At 49.1% G+C, this 19,035-nt stretch overlaps 7 protein-coding genes across 7 annotated transcripts, besides 26 other annotated features; all 7 read right to left on the bottom strand.

Annotated features, from left to right (window-relative positions):
* Positions 1–6,302: a sequence feature (heterozygous, non-Esmeraldo-like haplotype).
* Positions 306–382: a sequence feature (T-rich).
* Positions 907–949: a sequence feature (G-rich).
* Positions 1,049–1,073: a microsatellite.
* Positions 1,270–1,291: a sequence feature (AT_rich).
* Tc00.1047053511277.630 (serine/threonine protein phosphatase type 5, putative) lies at positions 1,319–2,737 on the bottom strand (the record flags this gene model as incomplete). The annotated part of the gene is made up of 1 exon (XM_816767.1): positions 1,319–2,737. One exon carries the CDS (start codon positions 2,735–2,737, stop codon positions 1,319–1,321), a length of 1,419 nt encoding a protein of 472 aa, XP_821860.1.
* Positions 2,768–2,803: a microsatellite.
* Positions 3,199–5,259, bottom strand: Tc00.1047053511277.620 (hypothetical protein, conserved; the record flags this gene model as incomplete). Its single annotated transcript, XM_816766.1, has 1 exon — positions 3,199–5,259. One exon carries the CDS (start codon positions 5,257–5,259, stop codon positions 3,199–3,201), a length of 2,061 nt encoding a protein of 686 aa, XP_821859.1.
* Positions 5,321–5,347: a microsatellite.
* Positions 5,353–5,382: a sequence feature (AT_rich).
* Positions 5,638–5,661: a sequence feature (AT_rich).
* On the bottom strand, positions 5,965–7,134 carry Tc00.1047053511277.614 (uncharacterized protein; the record flags this gene model as incomplete). The annotated part of the gene is made up of 1 exon (XM_816772.1): positions 5,965–7,134. The coding sequence occupies one exon, from the start codon at positions 7,132–7,134 to the stop codon at positions 5,965–5,967; it is 1,170 nt and encodes a 389-aa protein (XP_821865.1).
* Positions 6,303–13,390: a sequence feature (areas not merged during assembly with more than two copies in the genome that could not be assigned to a particular haplotype).
* Positions 9,667–10,114: a mobile genetic element.
* Positions 10,184–10,207: a microsatellite.
* Positions 10,571–12,115, bottom strand: Tc00.1047053511277.610 (surface protease GP63, putative; the record flags this gene model as incomplete). The annotated part of the gene is made up of 1 exon (XM_816765.1): positions 10,571–12,115. One exon carries the CDS (start codon positions 12,113–12,115, stop codon positions 10,571–10,573), a length of 1,545 nt encoding a protein of 514 aa, XP_821858.1.
* Positions 12,535–12,957: a mobile genetic element.
* Positions 13,005–13,435: a mobile genetic element.
* Positions 13,391–14,039: a sequence feature (haploid, non-Esmeraldo-like haplotype).
* On the bottom strand, positions 13,508–14,950 carry Tc00.1047053511277.600 (hypothetical protein, conserved; the record flags this gene model as incomplete). Its single annotated transcript, XM_816764.1, has 1 exon — positions 13,508–14,950. One exon carries the CDS (start codon positions 14,948–14,950, stop codon positions 13,508–13,510), a length of 1,443 nt encoding a protein of 480 aa, XP_821857.1.
* Positions 14,040–19,035: part of a sequence feature (heterozygous, non-Esmeraldo-like haplotype) that runs on past the window's edge.
* Positions 15,091–15,116: a microsatellite.
* Positions 15,286–15,345: a microsatellite.
* Positions 15,377–15,406: a microsatellite.
* Tc00.1047053511277.590 (hypothetical protein, conserved) lies at positions 15,444–16,442 on the bottom strand (the record flags this gene model as incomplete). Its single annotated transcript, XM_816763.1, has 1 exon — positions 15,444–16,442. The coding sequence occupies one exon, from the start codon at positions 16,440–16,442 to the stop codon at positions 15,444–15,446; it is 999 nt and encodes a 332-aa protein (XP_821856.1).
* Positions 16,476–16,496: a microsatellite.
* Positions 16,777–16,808: a microsatellite.
* On the bottom strand, positions 17,188–18,456 carry Tc00.1047053511277.580 (RNA-binding protein, putative; the record flags this gene model as incomplete). Its single annotated transcript, XM_816762.1, has 1 exon — positions 17,188–18,456. The coding sequence occupies one exon, from the start codon at positions 18,454–18,456 to the stop codon at positions 17,188–17,190; it is 1,269 nt and encodes a 422-aa protein (XP_821855.1).
* Positions 17,303–17,457: a microsatellite.
* Positions 17,753–17,811: a microsatellite.
* Positions 18,073–18,180: a microsatellite.
* Positions 18,773–18,800: a sequence feature (AT_rich).
* Positions 18,915–18,979: a sequence feature (T-rich).

Raw genomic sequence — 19,035 nt, 5'->3', positions numbered from 1 at the left:
TTCATGATGCGCAACCCGATAAATATTTTTGTTCATTTGCTGACGTGACACAACGGGTTTCCCCGTACTCTTTTCTGAGGGTTTTGAATTGGAAGCAAAGACCCCTACCGAGTCAAGTGTCATGACGAGAAAGAATATCCCAAGAAGAAGTAGCGTCTTTCTCTGGAAACGTGGGCCCATTTTTCGTTATTCTCTTCGTGTGATCTTTTGCTATAAATGTTGTTTATCTTGTAATTTTTGCCCCCTCGTCCCCTGAAGCCACAAGGCACAAGGCTGCATGCATGAACACGGAGAGCCAAAGCAGTAAGAAAAAAAAAAAAAAAAGGCGCGAAAACAATAATAACAGTAAAAAAAAAAAAGAACAAGAAAGGCAGAATAAAAACACACACAAGCATGTATGCATGTGAAGACCCTGTGAGCTGCACAGTGGGAATTAAAGCTTTCATTTATTGGTCCTGTTCTTACGGCACAACACCCCTCGCCGCACCAAATGACACGCCGCCTCGCACATTATAGCGGGTGCTCGTCGTGTTTCTTTGTGACTATTTCTGTTGCTGTTAGCATGAAGTTCCGTTTCTCTTGTCGATCCATCCGCCTTCGCCCGCACTTTGAAACACAGCAAACACAAATGGAAAAGAGGAAGAAAAAAAAAAAAAACAAGAGCAACATTTCACAACGTTGTTATTGGCAATTGTGACGGTGTCTGAGGCGAAAAACGCAGGAATTTCACCATGAACACTGCCGCCACTGCCATCATCATCTTCATCATAAATTCTATTTTTCTTTTTTTCCCCTTTACTCCTCACGTACTCCGCACTGCAGACCTTTCGGGCAGTTTCAAACCCTCCTTTCGTGCAGGTGTGGTTTTCATTTCTCACTCGACATCGCCGCTCAGAAAGAGCAGCGTTCCCCCCCCCTTCCCCTTTCCGCTTTCCCCTCCCTCTCCGCCGCATCATCCGTCCTTTTCAAAAGAAGCAAAAAAAAACAGCAACTACAGAAACAAAAAATGGGGAGGGGCTCCATTTGAAAACACACATACACCCAAAGCAAAAAAAAAAAAAAAGAAAAAGAAACACAATAGTACGGAATAATGAAACAACGGAGAGGCAGCTTCTTATACAAACCTCCACCGAGGGAAAGTAACAAAGAAAAAACGCACACAGACCTTTGCAAGGAAATGTAAAAACAAAAACGCCAAAGTGGGTTACATTCCACAAAAGTGCAGAGATCTAGTAATAAAAAAGGAATATTAATAAGCGTATCCTACCCTTTTATTATATATATAATAATACGGATAAATGAATGGATGGAAAGATATTTACAATAGACCTATTCCCATGGCGTAGTGCATTGGCGGCTTGCCTGGATGAGTCACGTGAGCAAAAACTGTGAATTTCGGCTTCATAACTCCACCAGTGAAACGGATGAAGGCGCCTTTGTTCCCCATCTGATCGCAGTAGTTTGGCGCACTGAAAACTGTGATGCACTTTCCACCGTGTTCAACTTCATATCCCTCTTCCCTCACCTCATGCGAGCGTACCACTAACTTCAGGTTGTTGTTCTTCAAGAACTTCTCCGTAACATCGGGACCAAATGATGGGCAGTCAACTCCACGCTTGCTCGGTGTACGACCGGGCATTGGCTGCGGATCGGCCCAGAGACTTTCGCAGATGAGACCATTCTCTGGAATTTCACGGAATCGGTTTGGCTTTTGAAGCTCATCAAGCGTCACGTCATCTCGAGAGTACAGCCCGCCGTGCACAACAAAGACTTCGTTGTTTATCACGTGGCCGGTAGGTAGAGCATTAAACACCTCCGAGAAGAGATAAAAAACTTCTTTGCTGTATTTCTGCGTCACCTCACCCTCAAAGCCATATACACGATTCATTGCCAAACATTCATGGTTACCGCGAGAAAGAAACATGTGCTCCGGATAAAGCAACTTGTAGGCAAAAAGTGTCATGACATTTTCAAACGAATATGATCCACGGTCCACAAAATCCCCATTGAAAAGATAGCGATTCGTTCGAGATGGGCATCCATTCAGCTTAAATATATTGAGGAGGTCGTAGTATTGTCCGTGTGTATCACCACATACGGTAATATCCTCACCTGTCGGTACGTTAATCGACACAAAGTTCGGGTAGCTTTTAAACAATTTCAGCACCTCCAACAAGATGTAAACTACATCCCGACGATCAATAAGTTTTTCAACCCGGAAACGTTCCTGCATGGCATCCACAAACTCCACGGTGATAGTGTCACCCTCAATACGAGGACCAACGTAGTCAGAGTGCACACTGCCTAATTTGATCGTTTTTGACACAGGCTCTGCGTCAGGGGTGTCAATGGCATTCTCAAAGCGTATACGACGAACTTCCTTCTCACAAAAATCCAGCTTATTACGTGCATCCTTGTCGCCAGGTATCAGCTGCACCACTGTTTTAAAATCCTTCAGTGCCTCCTTGTGCTTCCCAAGATATAGATGCGCTGATGCCTTGCGGTAGTACGCCTTCACATATCCCGGATCCAGTCGCAGCGCCTCATCCGCATCGGTGAGTGCAGCACCAGCAAGTTCCGTTTTGAGATATGCAAAGGCCCGGTTGCACAAGATGACCGGCGTCTTGTGAAGCGCCAGGGCCTCTGTGTACAGTTCAATGGCATGATGCCACTTTCCCTCCTGGAAGGCTTCATTCCCTTTATTCTTAAGTCTATCTGCCTCTTCCGCAGATGTCATAGCTACCCCAAAATTTTACACTTATTCGCAACACAAAAACACACACACACGCACACAAACACACACCGAGAAACAAAAACGCACGCACTTACCGGCAATAGAAGTAGAAAAGAAAAAATGGCAAAAAAACGTTTGGGTAGTTAGGAGACAGACAGAATCACAGAATTCATTTCCAGCAACCAGAAAAGACAAGAAAGTAACAGCAAAAAACAACAATAAAGTATACAAAAAAGGTGGGATGTGCCCTGAAGGTACCGGATAGAACAAATGTTCGTCGCATGGTCTGCCAGAGTGCTAAAATGTGGGAAGAAGGAAAAAGAGAAGTTGGTAAGAAAAACCACAAAGCCCATGCTAGGATTCAACAGAGAATAGATAGATGGGGGGGAAAGCAAATCAATAAGTACAACAACAACAACAACAGCTTTTCTTCTTTATGAGCACGTCAGACAGCATTTGATGTATCATTCACAGGCTATTCCCCCGTAGTCGCCCCAGTTCCCTCCCACATCTTCTGTCTCCGAAAAAAAACGATCAAGCTCGCCATTATTTAGTCTTACGTCTGCTTTTTCAATGACATCAAAGAGACGATCTGGAAGATGATCCTTAAGCATTGAGGCGGAACACACTACATATTGCATATCTTTTGGAGACGCAAATACAGGCACAAACACTTCCTCATGACGACAAGAACAAGATCGATTACCAGAACAGCAGCAATATTGAGGTTCTCTTACTACCGCCTTACAGTAGTGTACAAGTGTAGCAGGTGGATATAACTTTTTCGATTCCATAAGTGACGTACAAGGACTGTTGCGAAACTTGGCACGAAGAGTAAACCTCTCTGAAGAAAAACTTACAGATGATGAGAGTGATTCTATCTCTCTATCCGAACTTAAACAGTTCATGAAAAGAGAAAACTTGGATCTTGAGGTATTCATGAGTTCATCCAATATAGATTCCCTAAGTTCAGCAAGCGTATGAGTGGCCAAGCGTGGAACAATGTCGTTTCCAACAAGACAACCCACAATGAAGCGTTCGCTGTACGCAACCAATGCAGGTGACAATAACCCGCCAGGTGGGGCATACGCAATACACCGCAATCGACCGCGCAGAGTTGGTTCTGTGGACCAAAGCATTATACTTAAAATAGAAGCAACCCCCGCGCCAAGGGAGTGACCCAGCACAACAACATTGAGTTTCTTGAAATCTTCGTGGAGAATACGGTCAAGAACACCAGATTCACGTAACTCCTGCAACACGTATAAGGCGCCTCGCTGCATTCCTCCATGAACATAGTAATCTGCAGGAGTTGTGTTGGCCTCTCGCTCTGCATCTGGCACCTCTAGTAAAACAGGGTTTACCACCATATCCGTGATGCAGTCCGCAAAAGACATGGTTCCTCGGATGGTCACAACAACTGCATCTGTAGATTGGTCAATGACAACAAAAAACACAGGGCGGAAAGGACTATTCCCCCACCTTGTAAGAATGACATTATCCTCGTGGATACGTGTGATCGCAAGTAGTGCGGTCAAATCACAGTAGCATTTGGTTCCTCTATGGGAACCTGGATGCTCTCGACAACACATCAATGGATCAAAACAATAAAGCCTAATCAACCCCGTACAACAATGCATATACTGATACAAAGGCCAACCATATGCCGACAAATAAAAAACGCTATAAATTCGAATATCAGCGAGATAATTCCGTTGTTGAGGGGTCAATAGGGAAAATCGTCGCGCCTGCAAAGAAATGCGTTCATTTCTTTCATCTTCAGCAGATGGGTATCGCACATGAATTCCTCTAAGGCGACTTTCACGCTTCTGCCTTTTATGCACAAGAAGCAGACCTGCAGCGACATCACTTGGCACTAAATCGTAGCCGCAAAACAAACCAGCAACCGTTTTCGAAATTTCCTCAAAGGCATCTTTGTTTCGATGCGTATGTAGACAGCAACAACAAAGGAGACGGCAGCGCTTGTACCAGAGAGACTCATATTCAACGGAGTCCCTCCATACTTGACGCCCTTCAGGGTCAAATACAAACGCAAACGTAATAATGTAAACAACGGGAAGAAGGAAATTAAAAACAATAACGGCATACAGGAAATGACGTGTGGGAGATGTGCAATTTCGACCCTCCTTGTCATATACTGCGTACTTTGTCACAACGGCTGAGAGTGCCAGCATTACCAGTATGGTAAAGGATGTCAAAAAGAGCAAAAGGGGGACGTAGCGCCGCTTAGACACCTGAAATGGAGCCCCCTGAAGGCTTAGCCACGCGGTCACAAGAAACGCCACCGCGCCAACCAGATCCGTCACACCCAGAGCTAAAAAAACCCACTGAAATGTACGAGAGGCATCCGGACACCCCAGCACAAGTGCATCTTCACCAAAACGAAAACGACTCAGAGCAAGCGTCGCATTCGCTAAGAAAAAAACGAAGTAGAAGAAACCGGAGAAGGTAAAATCGTCTGTCGACGTGCGCCACTTTCTGCCGCACCAAGAAAGAGCCGGCATTGAGAAATTTGCTTCAGCGTTTGGTACGTCTACCAAAGCAAGGCAAAGAACACCCTTTTGCTATTATTATTATTATTATTATTTTTATAGGTGTTATATTTTTTATTCTTAAAAAAAAAAAATCAAGCAAAAAAAAAACTAAGTAGAAACATGCGGATGCCCCTCCAGTCACGCCGGTCGCCGTCACTCAAGACAGAGAGAAAAAGGCCTGCAATCAACAAAAGCGTATCCCAAAAACAGTATGGATGGCGCACACAAATACACACACACACGTCACGTGTCCGCCCGGGCTGGCACGGCGGCGCGATAATCCGTCACAGCCAAGTATCAGCAAGGAAAATACCAAATTTATAAATCATTAAATCATTAAAACAAGTGATTTATAAATAATAATAAAAAAAAGGGTATACGCGTCAGAGGCGTCGGCGTTAAAGCCACAGCTGCGAGGGCCTCTTCGTGTCTTCTCGCCGCGTAGGGCGCTGCTGGGGGCAGAGTCTCCCCACCTCGAGGAGAAACCGCACCAAATTCTCCGTGAAGCACGTCTTCCTCACTTCTCCAGTGTACACTCCATGTTTTTGTTTAATTGATGGCCGATCCAGGCAGCGAAGTGGATGCAAACTTCTCTCTTTGCTCAGTTCACGCTGGCCGGCCTCCGCAATTTCCGGTCGCCGCCTGTGGCATGCCGTGCGGCGGCGGGCCAATCCGTCATGGCTTTAACACTGAAAACCGCATGTTGGACGGCAAAATCCCACCGATGGTGATCGCGTCGGGGCGTCGTCGCCGGGTGGGTTGTGCCTTCTCGGCGGCCTGACACTCTGCCATCGTGAAATCGGCGACGGTGTGGCGGTAATGAATGGATGCGTGCGCGCCTTTTTGGGCACACGGTGCGCTTTGCCTCGGCGGCACTCTCCAACGCGGAGGCGAATTCTCTGTGTGAGTTTGTTCTTCTTCCCGCCGAGCTTCCAGCTTCGCAGCGCATGGGTATTTTATCTCCATTTTTGGCGTCGTGCCCTTCTTGCTATCGAGATGCTTGTGCCGTGCGTGTGTGTGGCCAATCCCCCGGTGTTCCCCGCCTGTTTGTCGCGGGAAGGGCGCTGAAGGAGTGCTGCGATCTTTGGCGCCTGCTGCGGCTCTGCTTTGGGACGTTCGTGGGCCCTCATTTGGGGTAGTAGTCCCGCTTTCGTTTGGCCCCTGGGTCCACAGGAAATGCATTTGGAACGGGGTGGTCGCAGCCAGATCGTCATATTCACGGGGACGCCTCCCACTTGTCGGGGGACAGCCCTGATTGCGGAGGTGGTGATGATGAAAACCGAGTCCGTTTTCCTGTTCGCACGGCGCCAAGCGGAGAATGCAGGGAATGGCTTCGGCCTGGGCTGTGCGGCCCATGGCGGAGGCGCGATCGTTGTGCCGTCTCTCGCTCTCGTCCCCGCCAAGGTGGCTGGAGGCGGCCCGAATGGGGTTCCTGGCTTTTTCGGCTTGCCAGAGGAGGTTGGCTTTCCACAGCGTCTGGGGGCGCGTGACGCCACGGGCGTTAGCCATTGGCGCCAGGACACGAGCGCGGCGGCCGCAACGCCCTCCGCACACCGGAAAGCCTGCCGGGCGCCGGATCGTGGCGGGGCAGGGTCCAGCGGGGAAAGCTTCCGTGCGAGGTTCTTTGCGTGCCTGCTGTGGGCATCCGGGCCGCAGCAACGGCATTTGCCCGCGATGGCGGGTTGCGGTGGTCGTGGCGGCCGTCCGTGCTTGTGCAGGACCCCGGCGCGAGGGCGGGCCAGCGCGGCTTCTTCCCCGCGAGCGAGGGCGGTGCGACAAGTTTCTGGCTTGAGCCGTCGGGTGCAAATTATACGTTTTACCGTCGCGAGGACGCCGGCGATACATGTGTCTGTGGGCCGTGTCAGTTCGGATGCCTTCCGGGCTTCCGCATCACAAGCCTCGTTCTTGGAACGCTGCAGTGGCCCGAAGAAAAGCCGCACTTACGCGCTCCTCGGCGCTGCGGACGGAGCAGGGGGGCCACTGTGAGGGGCGGGCGGCAGGCTTCTTTCCGAAGCGCAGGGCCATGATGGAGCCGTGTGGTTTTCAGGCGGCGCGCTGCGGGTGGCTGACGGTGGGGGCGCTAGGCCGCAAGGCGCCACCACGCTTCTCGCATCGGGGCACACACCGGAAGCCGCGCACCAGCACGGTATCGAGGAGGGGCCGCGGCTACGCTACCAACACGGCGCCCTCCATTCTGCCACTCTTCGGGGTTCGCGCGACTATTCCGCTCGCCTTTTGATGTGCGGAATCCAGCGCGAGGCGGAACGCTTCCAAAAGTGTCTCTCTGATTTCCCCACGCAAAGGACCAAATCGCTGTCAGTCGGGGCAGGCGCTGTTTCGATTCCTCACGGAGTTTGCCCGCGTGTGCGCTCATTCCGCGGGAATACGAGGAATTGGCACCCAGAAGGACCGGCGTGCGCTCCATGGTGGCCGGGGCGCCGTCGTATTTGAGGTGGAGCAGGGCCGCGCCGCCGGTGAGAAGGAGGCCTCGCTTCGTCGTCCCGGTGTTCGCTTCCATGAAGCGTTCTCAGGCCCATTCTGCCACGACGCTCGGGCCTTCATGCCAGGATGAGCCGATCATACCCCTGTCGCTTTGCTGTGTGTTGAGGGCGCAGGCGTCAGCAAGGAATCAGTGGAAGATTTGGAGGCGCGTTCGAAAGACGGCCGCTAAGGGACTTCACGACGATGATGAACGTGACGGGACCTAGCACTGCTCCTCGCGGCGCTCCTCCTGCGGAGATCTTGGGAAGGATGTGGGTTTGCCGGCCCCAAACACAGCACTTCCATTATTGAGGAACGCTGCTGGCCAGTGCGCGGTGTGATTGCGAACCGGCATTCGCCGCATTTGCAAGATGATTTTGTCATATTCTGCCGTGTTGAGGGCCTTGGCGCGGTCCACGAAGACAGCCGCCGTGCGGTGCTGTGGGGTGTTGCGGTGCATGGCCGCCCTGAGGTGCAGCAATCGGTCGAGGGCGAAATCGCCGGGCCTGCAGCCAGATGGCTGCGGAGTCGACGGGGACTCGATGGCATCTCGGATGCGTGCGGCGGGAATGCGTTACATGAGCTGGCTGAGGTGGCCGGCCAGCGCGATGGGTCAGCGGAGTCGCGGTCGTACGCCGTTTTTCCCGGGTTGAGGACGGTATGACAACCCCCCGCCGCCAGCTCCGCGAGACGGTTCCTGCATTTAAGCGTCTACCGAACAGCCGGGGAAGGCACGCTCCGCCACACGGCCTGGACGGCGCCAGGCCTCTCTATGCATTCCGTCGCGGCCAGGCGCTGGTCCCAAGGGCAACGGCCGTGGGGCGCGATCGCGCTCTGCCATAGTTATTTGGGACGAGGCCCCTCGCATTCGTCAGGGTCGGTGGCGGAGAGCGGTGCTTTGGGTGCCGCGTCGCTTCCGCCGCCCACAGTTTGATGAGTTGGCCAACCTTCTGCTGTTTGCTGAGCGCGGTGCCGTCTGATTTCATTGCTGGCGTGCTCGGGGGCGAGGCGTGCGCACAGCGTGCTGCCTGCCGCCCGCGGCCTCGGGTGTGGTGCGGAGCTCGCGCCGGCGGTTTTGGACGCCTCGCGCGGCACGTCTCTGCGTCGGAGTTCCGGCCGCTGACCGCGCTATGCGTGAGACGCTGCGGCGGTAGCGCGGTCCAATTCCGCCAGCCCTGGGGTCCAGAGTGGGGACGGCTGGTGATCCCATGCCGGGACTGTCGCCTTCGTGGCTTTCCGTGTTCCTGATACAATGTTCTTCCCTACGCTGCCCGTGCTGGCTATCTCGCCGTGCTTGTTCCAATCCGCCATCTTCCGTGCTAATGATGCCCGGTCAGGATTCGGTACGGCTGCGGGTGTGTCTTCGTCCCCGATCCAGAAAATCAAGAAGCATCACGCAGTGAGCGCTGTCCGGCATTGACGTCCCGCAATGTGTTCCCAGGGCGTGGCCGCACAACGGCATCGCCACGGGAGTCTGATGGAATTTTACGGTCCCAAACCTCTCCGTGTGCGTTCCCGCCAGTGCTCATCAGTTGTGGTCCGCCCGCGCAGAGCGGCCTATCCAAATCCTCGGTCGCCACACACCTTGGGGAGCGGGAGGGAAATGCTCCGGAGAAACCGTCAGCTTCATTCCCGCCTCTGGGTGGATGGTCGCTCGCGCCAGCCCGACGCTGGCGACAAGAGCCGGTCCCGCTTCCGCCTGCAACCCTTCACGGTCGAGAATGAACACGCCGCCGCCTCCACAGGTGCGAGCGGTCCCGTGGTGCTGGAACCCCGGCGGGCTGGAACTAGTGGCTTCAGGGCGGGGGCGTCTTCTTCCCACTCAACACGCAAAAAACACTTTCTCGTCATCGAACTTCATGCTCCGCGCCAAGCTTCACAAGATAGATAGGAGAGAATAATCGCCTGGACCGCTGGAAGGATCCTGAGCTTATCTAAAGAAAACAAGCAAGACAGGGAAAAGGGGTAAATGGAGAGGCAGCGGATTCGCCAAATCCTCAATGTTTGCTCCAAGTAAATACATGTATATTGGGGAAGTCACTCTCCTGACACGGTGCGGTCTATTCAGATTGATGATGTTTATTCCTTACGAAGTGAAAAAATTTGTGCTCATCCAACCACAAGACCCCGCCGCGCGGCAGGAATCAAAAGAGGATGAGTGAGAAAGCAAAAAAGAAAAAAACATTCGTCTTGTCGTTATCGGTTCCTCGACTCCTTCCACCGCGGTGTTGCAGAGCTTTCAAAAGATGGGCAATTATCGCAAATAAATATATTCATTTTATCAGGAGGATATATTAGTTTGGGCAACCAACCTTCCTCGCGTTCATTCTCTTCACACGCTCCTAGAAGAAGACATTATTATTGGGTGTTCCTGTAGACACACCTCCGCTCACACCATTCCGCTCACAACCATAAAAAAAAAAAAAAAAAAAAAAAACGGAAAATGACAAACAAATTCAAAAGAAAAAAAATAATACGCTCCAACAACACAAATGGCTTCTTTTCTATAAATGCTGCTCCACACTCGCGCTGCTTCTTTTGCTTTCTTGACGCAAGATCCGGTTCAATTTGGAAAAATACTAATTTGACCTAAAGTAAATAGCAGAGAAAAAATAGAGGCCGCTCAGGACCGCACACATATATATATATATCTATTACTATCAAAGCATCTCTTTTCAATTGGGGACAAATGTACCCGTAAGGAATTAAAAATGATTGAACAAGACAAATAAACAGTACTGACCAAGAACTGGCACATTTACAATTTAACGATTACAAAACGCGTTTTTTTACAAAATCATTAACACATTGAAATAAAAATAAGAACCAGCATAATCAATGGAATTGGGGAAAAAGCTGACAGCAAACTGCTCACGTCTCCAGTTCCATTAATTGTATCGATGACAATACATACATCGTCGTACTTTGGACACAAAATCCTCCCTCCCGTGAACAGCCCAGTTGGTGTAATACTGCTGCCCTCCGGGCATTTATGCCACGCATCATCTCCAAGGTACCGCACGCTCACCTCGCCCTTGTCACACGACACCTCAGCGCACACGTCACCAACAAGTCCCTCGGAATCAGCAAGTCCATCCCCTTTCAAGCACTTGGACGTCGGGCCAACGCGGCTCCCACGCATAACGGTTGCGTTCCCATTACTGCACCAAGTGTTGACATACGCTTCAATGTAAGGGCAGAAGTCCATAAAACGATCGGGCAAACCGCCAAGTTCGGGATTCGAAAAGTACTGAAATTGTGGGGGAAGGGAAAAGCCGTAGAGATGGATTGTACAGCGCCCCAGCGCCAGGCGATCCGATGTGCATGAAAAGAGACTACTATTAACGGTGCAAAACATCTCTGGATACTGGGTGACGCCATTTATCACGCATTTCTCCGTCAGCAGCGCGCAGCCGGAGTTGTTGCCCCATGACATCGGTTCCTCCTTTCCCCAATTTGCCTTGTAAAAACCGGTGTCCTCAAAAGCAGCCATTGTCAACGCCGTGTAGTATCCAATTCCGGAATGACCAGCCATCAGCTCGTCCTTTGCGTTGCGTCTCTTCCAATGCGACAATGCTGCTGAGAGCCCACCCTCGTCCTCCAGCTCCATGCCGGTAGCACTCATGCAGTTGAAGTGTTCACGCGTCTTCTCCACCGTCTTGGGTGACGACACCTGAAACACCCTTGCCTTGCCACGTACACCCTCAACCTCTTTCAACATTTTGCGTTCAATCAACATACAAAAACTAAACCCAAGAGCATGTGCAATCTCATGCGCTAAATTACGAACACTGTACTCCGAATCAGTGACAAAGCTCGGGCCATAATTCACCACACCAACAACAGGACGCCCAGTTGCCAATTCAAGGCATGCGAGAGCCCACGCAAGAGTGGAATCCTTTATAGGGCCAGCGGAGACATACAGGTACATGTCCGCACCGAAAACACCCTCTGTGTGGTGAGAGCTGGGTATTGTAAACTGAGCGCATAAACCGAGATGAAACTTCGGCACAGTAACATTGACCGTGAGAGGTTCAACAAGGAGCCGATCCGTGTGCATTTTAAGTGCTCGGGGAAGAAGGGAGTTTAATATGATGGACTTTTTCTCCTCCGTCAAAATATCCTCGCTCTTACACTCAACAGTTTTCCCAGTAAAGTCCGGACGAATCTGCCCCTCGGCGGTGCAGTATCTTGAGGGATCGTTCAGATCCTCCGTGAAGAATTGAAAGCGGATGGGCGCCCAATCGGGAGCCGAGGCAGTCATCGCCCGCATCATTCCACCTCCCCGAGTTGGCAGCTCTAGCACCACTGCTGTCGTCCGGGAGCCAAACTTTTTAAATCTCATCGGAGATGCAGTGATGCTCAGCGACGGCAACAGAACCAGAGACGCAGCAGAGCAGCAGCTCCAGCAATAGCATAGTGTGACGCATCCTTGTGTGTGTGTTTTTCTTTTGGGCCTTTCACAATGCACAATTTAGCTGCTTGTATGCTTGTCAACTGGATTACCTTGACAGAATAAATGAATGGATTAAATAACTGGTGTAGGCTCAATAAAATACGGCATCAGTGAGTTTATGGTAACTGCTGAAATACACATTTAATACAATATTACGAAATTATCACGGCTTTTTTCCACAATAAACAGGGTTACCTTCGTGAACGCTCGTCCATTCGCTTCACTGCGGTTGACTGGAAAATTCACTCCGGTCCATTGATGGCACTCAGCCTCTTCCTCCTTTTTTCCTCTTCTTTACATTTTCTTCGTTTTTTCCCTCGCTCTTACCAACATGTCTAGCCACACGATGCCATCTGAGTGCCGAAGAGGTGGTCGATCAGCGACAAAAGTTTCCTGCTATGAGGCAACTGCCATTAAGAGAACTTTCCGAGGCGAAGGTCCTGTTCAATGCCCAGCCGTTGACGCACAGCCAAGGTGCCTGGACATTCTAGAAGCAGATGGTGCAAGGTTTCCTGCGGGCCGATTGGCGTGCTTGTGGAGGCTGGCTGATCCTGCGGCAGCAGAGATCGCCGCATGGCACTGCTGTTTCGATGTCGAGTGGCGTCTGGGTTGTGTGCGCAGCGACTTCTGTGCGGTGCGGTGCTTCTCCGTGTGGGGAAAACCATGTCACAGAAATCACATTTGAGCTCGGGAAGCGGTGGAGGATGTTCCGGATGAAATAACCGACAATGGGGATCTCCAGCCACGAGAAACCGCCGCTAGGTGGGAATCAAAAGAGAATAATCTTCCGGGCAGCTGGCCGGATCCTGAAAACCCATGGACCCAAACAAGTTAAGAAAAAGGGGTTCGTTATTTAATTGCTTCAATGTTTTCTTTTTATTCAATATATAGAATTCTGTGGACCACCAGCATGGTCCCTTGTCCTCAGTTAGGATTTGAAGTATTTATTACTTACGAAGTGGAAAACCTTGGGGTCCTCCAACCACAAGACCCCGCCGCGTGGTGGGAATCAAGAGGGTTAGGGTGGGATGGCAAAATAAAAACAAACATTATCTGGCTCCTATCAGCTCCCTGCCCCTACAAAGTCGCGTTCTTCCCAAAAGATTCATACGGTTGGAAGTATCATAAAGAATGCATTCATTTATCAGGGCGCACATACATTAGGTAGGTTGGCCAGCTCTCCCACGATCATTCTTTTCACAAGCTCCTAGAAAAAAGGACATAGAATTAGCAAGCAAAAACATCCCAGCCAACTTGCAGCAACTTGCCAAAAAGTGATTCTCACATATCCTTCTGCAGTAGTCCGAAGCGTGTGGTAGCACGAGTACCATTTACTCTTCCTGGGTTCGCGACTGTCGTCTCTTCCGTAGCAAGACCAAGCACGTGATCGATGGCCTCAACTCCCTGCATGAAAGAATGGTCTTGGTTGCCAACCTCGTAACGCCAGGCCCCAAAGCGTCCACGGGAGTAAATACAACGAGACATCAGCTCCGGTTGCGCCTTTTCAAGTAGATTATTTCTTCCAATGAATGGTGTGGGATACCCTTTCTCGATTCGATAGTGCCATTTGCTCACAAGCAAATCCTTGGGACGGAGTAAATTGGATGCCAAGCAGCCAACAATACAATCTTCTATGAGAGCACTATGATTTACAGGCTTGTATTTACTCTCGCTCACTTCAAGCATTAGGCTCCAATGACCTTCTGGGGCATTATACTTCGAATAGTTGGAAAAAACCGTCGCACGGTAAAACGGCGATGTATCCTCGGGAAAATAAAGCCAGCAAGCCGTTTTCAGATGTGGCGGTGGAGTACCTTTCACACCAATACCAATGACATTTGTTGAGCTATAAACCATTTTGTCTGCAATAGCCGGCCACTCGTCATAGCCTTTGAAACCGGTGCCTTTAGTCATGCGCAAAAGGTCGTCAAAGGGCACGGTAGAAATAAGGTAATCATAACTCACGACCTCCCCATTTGAAAAAGTAATCGTCTTGGCATCTGCATCAATTGCTATCGCTTGAAATCCCGAGTTGAACGTCAGTTTTTCCGACGGAAGCTTTGCTTTAATAGCGTGGTAGATAATTCCAGTACCTCCACGTTGAGGAAAACGAAACGTCGCATTGGGTCCCCATCCCAAATCATCGCGGTTCTCTTGAATATTTTGGCGGATACGTTCCAAATCAACAGGGGCAACGCGTTCCCCAACCCACTCCGTACTCATGAGACAAGGCGGCAAAGCCCACACCTTAAAATTGTACGGTCTCATAAAAATATCTGCAATCCCTTCCCCGAACTGCCTTGTAAAAGATTCTTCAAAGTTATTTGGTGGTTCTGCGTATTTTCTCGCATGTGACCTAACCAACTCATCAAGGCAACGTTTTCTATCCTGTTCTGGCAAACGATGAATATTATTTTGAAACGGGTATGGCACCCACCGCCCCCGCACCCAAACCCACGATTCTCGCTGCAGCACGTTCCAACCCTGCACTGCCCAATCCATCACATCATCAAAGTATTGATAATGCGAAAATATAACATGTCCCCCCAAGTCCCACGTAAACCCATTTTCGTCCAAAAAGCTGCGCGACAAGCCACCTGGGGTGTCGTTACACTCGTACAGATGCCAGTTCTTGTAGCCAAGCTCTGTGAGACGAACCGCTGCCCCCAGGCCGGTTGGTCCCGCGCCAATAATAACAATTTTCGGTGTCAATAATTCCACCATTTGTAATAAGAATATTTTTATAGATGTTCCTCAGTGTTATTGCCGGAGGTTAAGAATTTGTGGTCGTGCTTTGCTGTCGGTGTTGCTCGCCAAGAGTATGGTCTTGCAACGCGAGACCACGCACTAGGCCACACACACACAAAAAAAAAAAAAAAAAAATAGAAAAGGATATTTTAAAAATAAAATCCGTGGAACTTCCACTGAGCAAGGAGGCGCGGTGGCAACAAAGGAGAGAGAGGGAGAGAGAGACACCATACAATAAAAGTCAAGGAGAAAAGTGGAAGCAGTGGTGGATGTAGGGAACACAGAATAATTAACTCTCAGTAGTCGACGCCAATAATAATAATAATAATAATAATAAATAATATTAATAATAAGAATAATAGTAATAATAAAGCGCACACACACAGACAAAACAACAGATATAAAAAGGAAAAAAAAAAAAAAAAAGGAAAAGAGTGTAAAGAGTGTAAAGATGGAATGGCCAACTTCATCAAATATACTCCATGGAATAACCAAACACCATCTTAATGGCATCAAAGAAATTTGCCCTCCATCCTTCCTGTACAACCTGCAACTCACCCTCAGGTATGCCAACCTGTGCAAATTCAAGTGTCACCACACCGGGTTCCTCCTTCTTCAGTGCCATTACCACGGAGCTGTGTACACCGCTTGGCCAGCTACGGAGCCTCCACTGCATCTTAATCATAGCATTCGGCACCACCTCAACAAAAAAGCCGCTGATAACCCCTCCAAGAAACTCAAACGTTCCACCAGATCGGGGATCAATCTTCGCCTGAGCTCGCGTGTACACCGATGCGCGCTCTTCATTCATGAGAATCGTAAAAAGCTCTTCAACAGGAATCCTCCAGCGCATCTTCCACGAAAAGCTTGTCGCTTCCGTGTCTTTGGAATCTGTCGCCGTGGCACCACTCTTCGCATTACCACCAACAGGAGTTGTCTCTTTTTTTGTGGCTGGTGGAGGTAAGGAAGAGGCATTCTTGAGGTTTTTTCCAATCTGGTATGTCTCAAAGAGCTCGTTGAAGTAATTCGTAATGACGTTCCGTACGGCAGCTCGTCCTTTGGACCGCATTAATGCGTCTGCCTTTTGCGACGCCGCGTCGTTCTCAGTAACACTGACAGTAATGTCGTATTCATCGCGGAAGTTATCGTGATCCACCTCCGGCACCGTAAGTTTCCCGGAAACATCGCCCCCAGCAGACCATTTCAAAGTTAGCTTGAGCTCAAAATAGCACATCATCCTTCCCTTTCGTTGAGCCACTGTTACATCACCGCTGATATCACTCAATTCTTCAACGCGTAACTCAATGTTGTCTTCCTTCAAAAGCGTAAAATTTTTTAGACGTCGCTTGAGCTCCTCATGGCACTCGCCTGAAAGATCACGTTCCTCCCAGTGCCACGCATTGACATTGTGTCCATCCTTTCGATCATCCACTATCCACCGAGGATCTCCTTCTCCCACCCGTGCCATCCCCTTAACTCGGCTTGTGCTGAGGTCTTTATTAAAAAAAAAAAAAAAAAAAAAGAGTTACCTTATCTGCTTTTCCTTCTTGTAGCTTTGTTTTCTCGTTAGCCGCTATCAACTTACGTCAGACATCAAGCAAGAGAATGGAAATAATGTGAACACCACCAATTTAAGTTCAAACAACAAGGCAAAGTAAACGTACATGGATGGTAAATATAATGCACGCAAAAAGGAAAATGACCAAAGTTGTCCGCAAAATCAAAGTAAGAAAAAAAAAGAAAAGGTAAAACGTAAATAACACAGCGCTTCAAGATCCATGAATCCACTCTTGGCGCAAAGCATATATATATATATATATATATATATATATATGATCTGATATCTGGCAAAGCGTACAAACAGTAAAAAAAAACACCTCGTGCTGACAATATTCTATCCTTCACTCTTTTTAAAAACCTGTGTGCGTGTATTTATGTGTTTGTATTTGCATTTGGAAGGAGAAAAGTTAGGAGTTAAGTTCAGTTTTGTTATTTATTTATTTTTTTGATTGCTTCATCTTGCTGATTCTTCTCTGGTGCTCCATTTCATTCCTCCCAATTCATCCCACCCAACAGCCTTTCTTCGCACTTCGCCAGAGTCTTCCGCTACTCTCTCCATCCACGCACGCAGCATCCATTTTCTATGTCGCTTTTTTGCTTGTGTCTCTTCTTCTCGGTTCGTTTGCCTTAATTGTGCAACCTCGTAGCTTTTTCTAAATTTCTTCACGATCGTCTTTTCCCTCCTGTGACTCAGCCTCCCTCACTTCTTCCAGCCCTTTATGCTCCTCCGTCCCCTCCTCACATTCCGGTTCCTTTTTATCATCGGCTTTATTGTCATCGTTATTATCATTATTACTGTTATTATCAGGATCATTATTCTTCTCGGCCTCTGTCGTATGTTCATCGCTGTTGTTGTTCTTATCGTTGTTGGTGTTTTGGTGGTGATTGTGTCTATTGCTGTCATCGCGGCTTGTCGTCCTTGTGTTCCTTTCGCCCTCTTTCTCATCCTCACTCCTCTTGTCTTGTGTACGGTGGCGTTTTTCGGCATCTTCATCTTCAGAACTATCATCACTGCCGGAAACAGACCCCACCCTCCCCTCTTTCACGCTCCTTTCCTGCAACTTCTTCTCATATTTCTCCGCATCACGCCGCACCACATCCAGAAACTGCTTTCGTTGCACCTCCCGCAGCTTCACCGTCTCCTCGGATGGCATGGGGTTTGCTGGACCACGACTGTAAGGTATTCCTCGGTTTATTGGCACCCCACCAGCGTACATGCCACCACCACCACCGCCACCGACAACACCAACACCTCCAATACCAGCAGCGCCACCACCCGCGCCGGCACGAGGCGCACCCCACGCCTGATGCATTGGCGGATATCCCATAGGTGCCATTGGTGGAATCGCGGGTATTCCTGGTGCTGGTGGTGCTGCTTGGGGAAGAAGACTCGCCATAAGTATTTGCTGCTGCTCGGGGGTTAAGTTATTCACGTCTATAGCGCCCTGCTGAATCAGCTGCATGAGAAGCTGCGCGCTCTGTTGTTGCTGATGCATTACAGTGGGAAGAAAGCTGGCTGCCAAAGAAACCGGCGGAATTTGTGGCTGTTGTGGCTGTTGCATCTGCTGCGGCTGTTGGTTGTTGTTGTTGGTATTTGTGTTGCCTCCACTATGCGTGTTGTTATTGTTACCGCTACTTGTGTTGTTAAACCCCTCCGGTCGCCCGACGTTGCCTTTACTAACCCCCACCTTAATCTTCCTTCCTGCCAGCGTAAATCCATTGTACTTCATCGCACGTGCACGGTCATCCTCAGAAGCAAAGTCGATGAAGCCGTAACGGTACGGATCCTCATCTCTTCCATTGAGGGAACAATCAATGATAACACCGCACTGCGAGAAAACCTGGCGAAGCACCTCCAACGTCACACTGCGGTCAATGTTACCAATGTAACAACCAAACCGCTGTTGAGGGACCTGCGACATCCTTATGACTCTTTTTGTTTTTTAATTTTGATTAATTCCCCTGTGTGTGTTTTTTTATCACTCAAAATGTGCTTTTGAAGATCGTTTCTGTCCTTCCCTCTATCTCCCCGTGCCAAAAGAAGAAAAAAGGGAAAAAAGGATTCACCTGCGCCTCCGTTGTATATATTAACTTTAATTCCTTTTTTTTGTGTGTGGGGTTTATATCTTATCCCTTCTTCTCTTAGCCTTTTTTTTTTAGCTTCTCTTCCCTACCGGCTTATTAATTCCCGTTTGTTCTCTTCTTTGCCACTGGGCAACAAGCCCCTCGACACGCACCAAAAAAAAAAAAATAAATAAAATAAATTGGACCAACAGAAAATGGTGAAGCCCTTGCGCCCGCAAATGCAGAGGAGGCGATCACTTTTCCCGGCCGTTTCCTGTTGTTATTTTTCAGTTCCTTCCCAACAATTCTGCAGCGCAAAAAAAAAAAAAAAAAAAAAAAGAGAGAGGAAGAAAAAAGAGAAAACAGTAGAAAAAAAAAAAATTGATTGCGTGCACGTGTTGTGCTACGGAATTCAGTGTTCAGATCAGAAAGGGGAC

Source organism: Trypanosoma cruzi, genomic scaffold (genome assembly GCF_000209065.1).
Source record: "Trypanosoma cruzi strain CL Brener 1047053517087 genomic scaffold, whole genome shotgun sequence".
Lineage (NCBI taxonomy): Eukaryota > Euglenozoa > Kinetoplastea > Trypanosomatida > Trypanosomatidae > Trypanosoma > Trypanosoma cruzi.
This window is presented reverse-complemented; position numbering and strand designations above follow the sequence as displayed.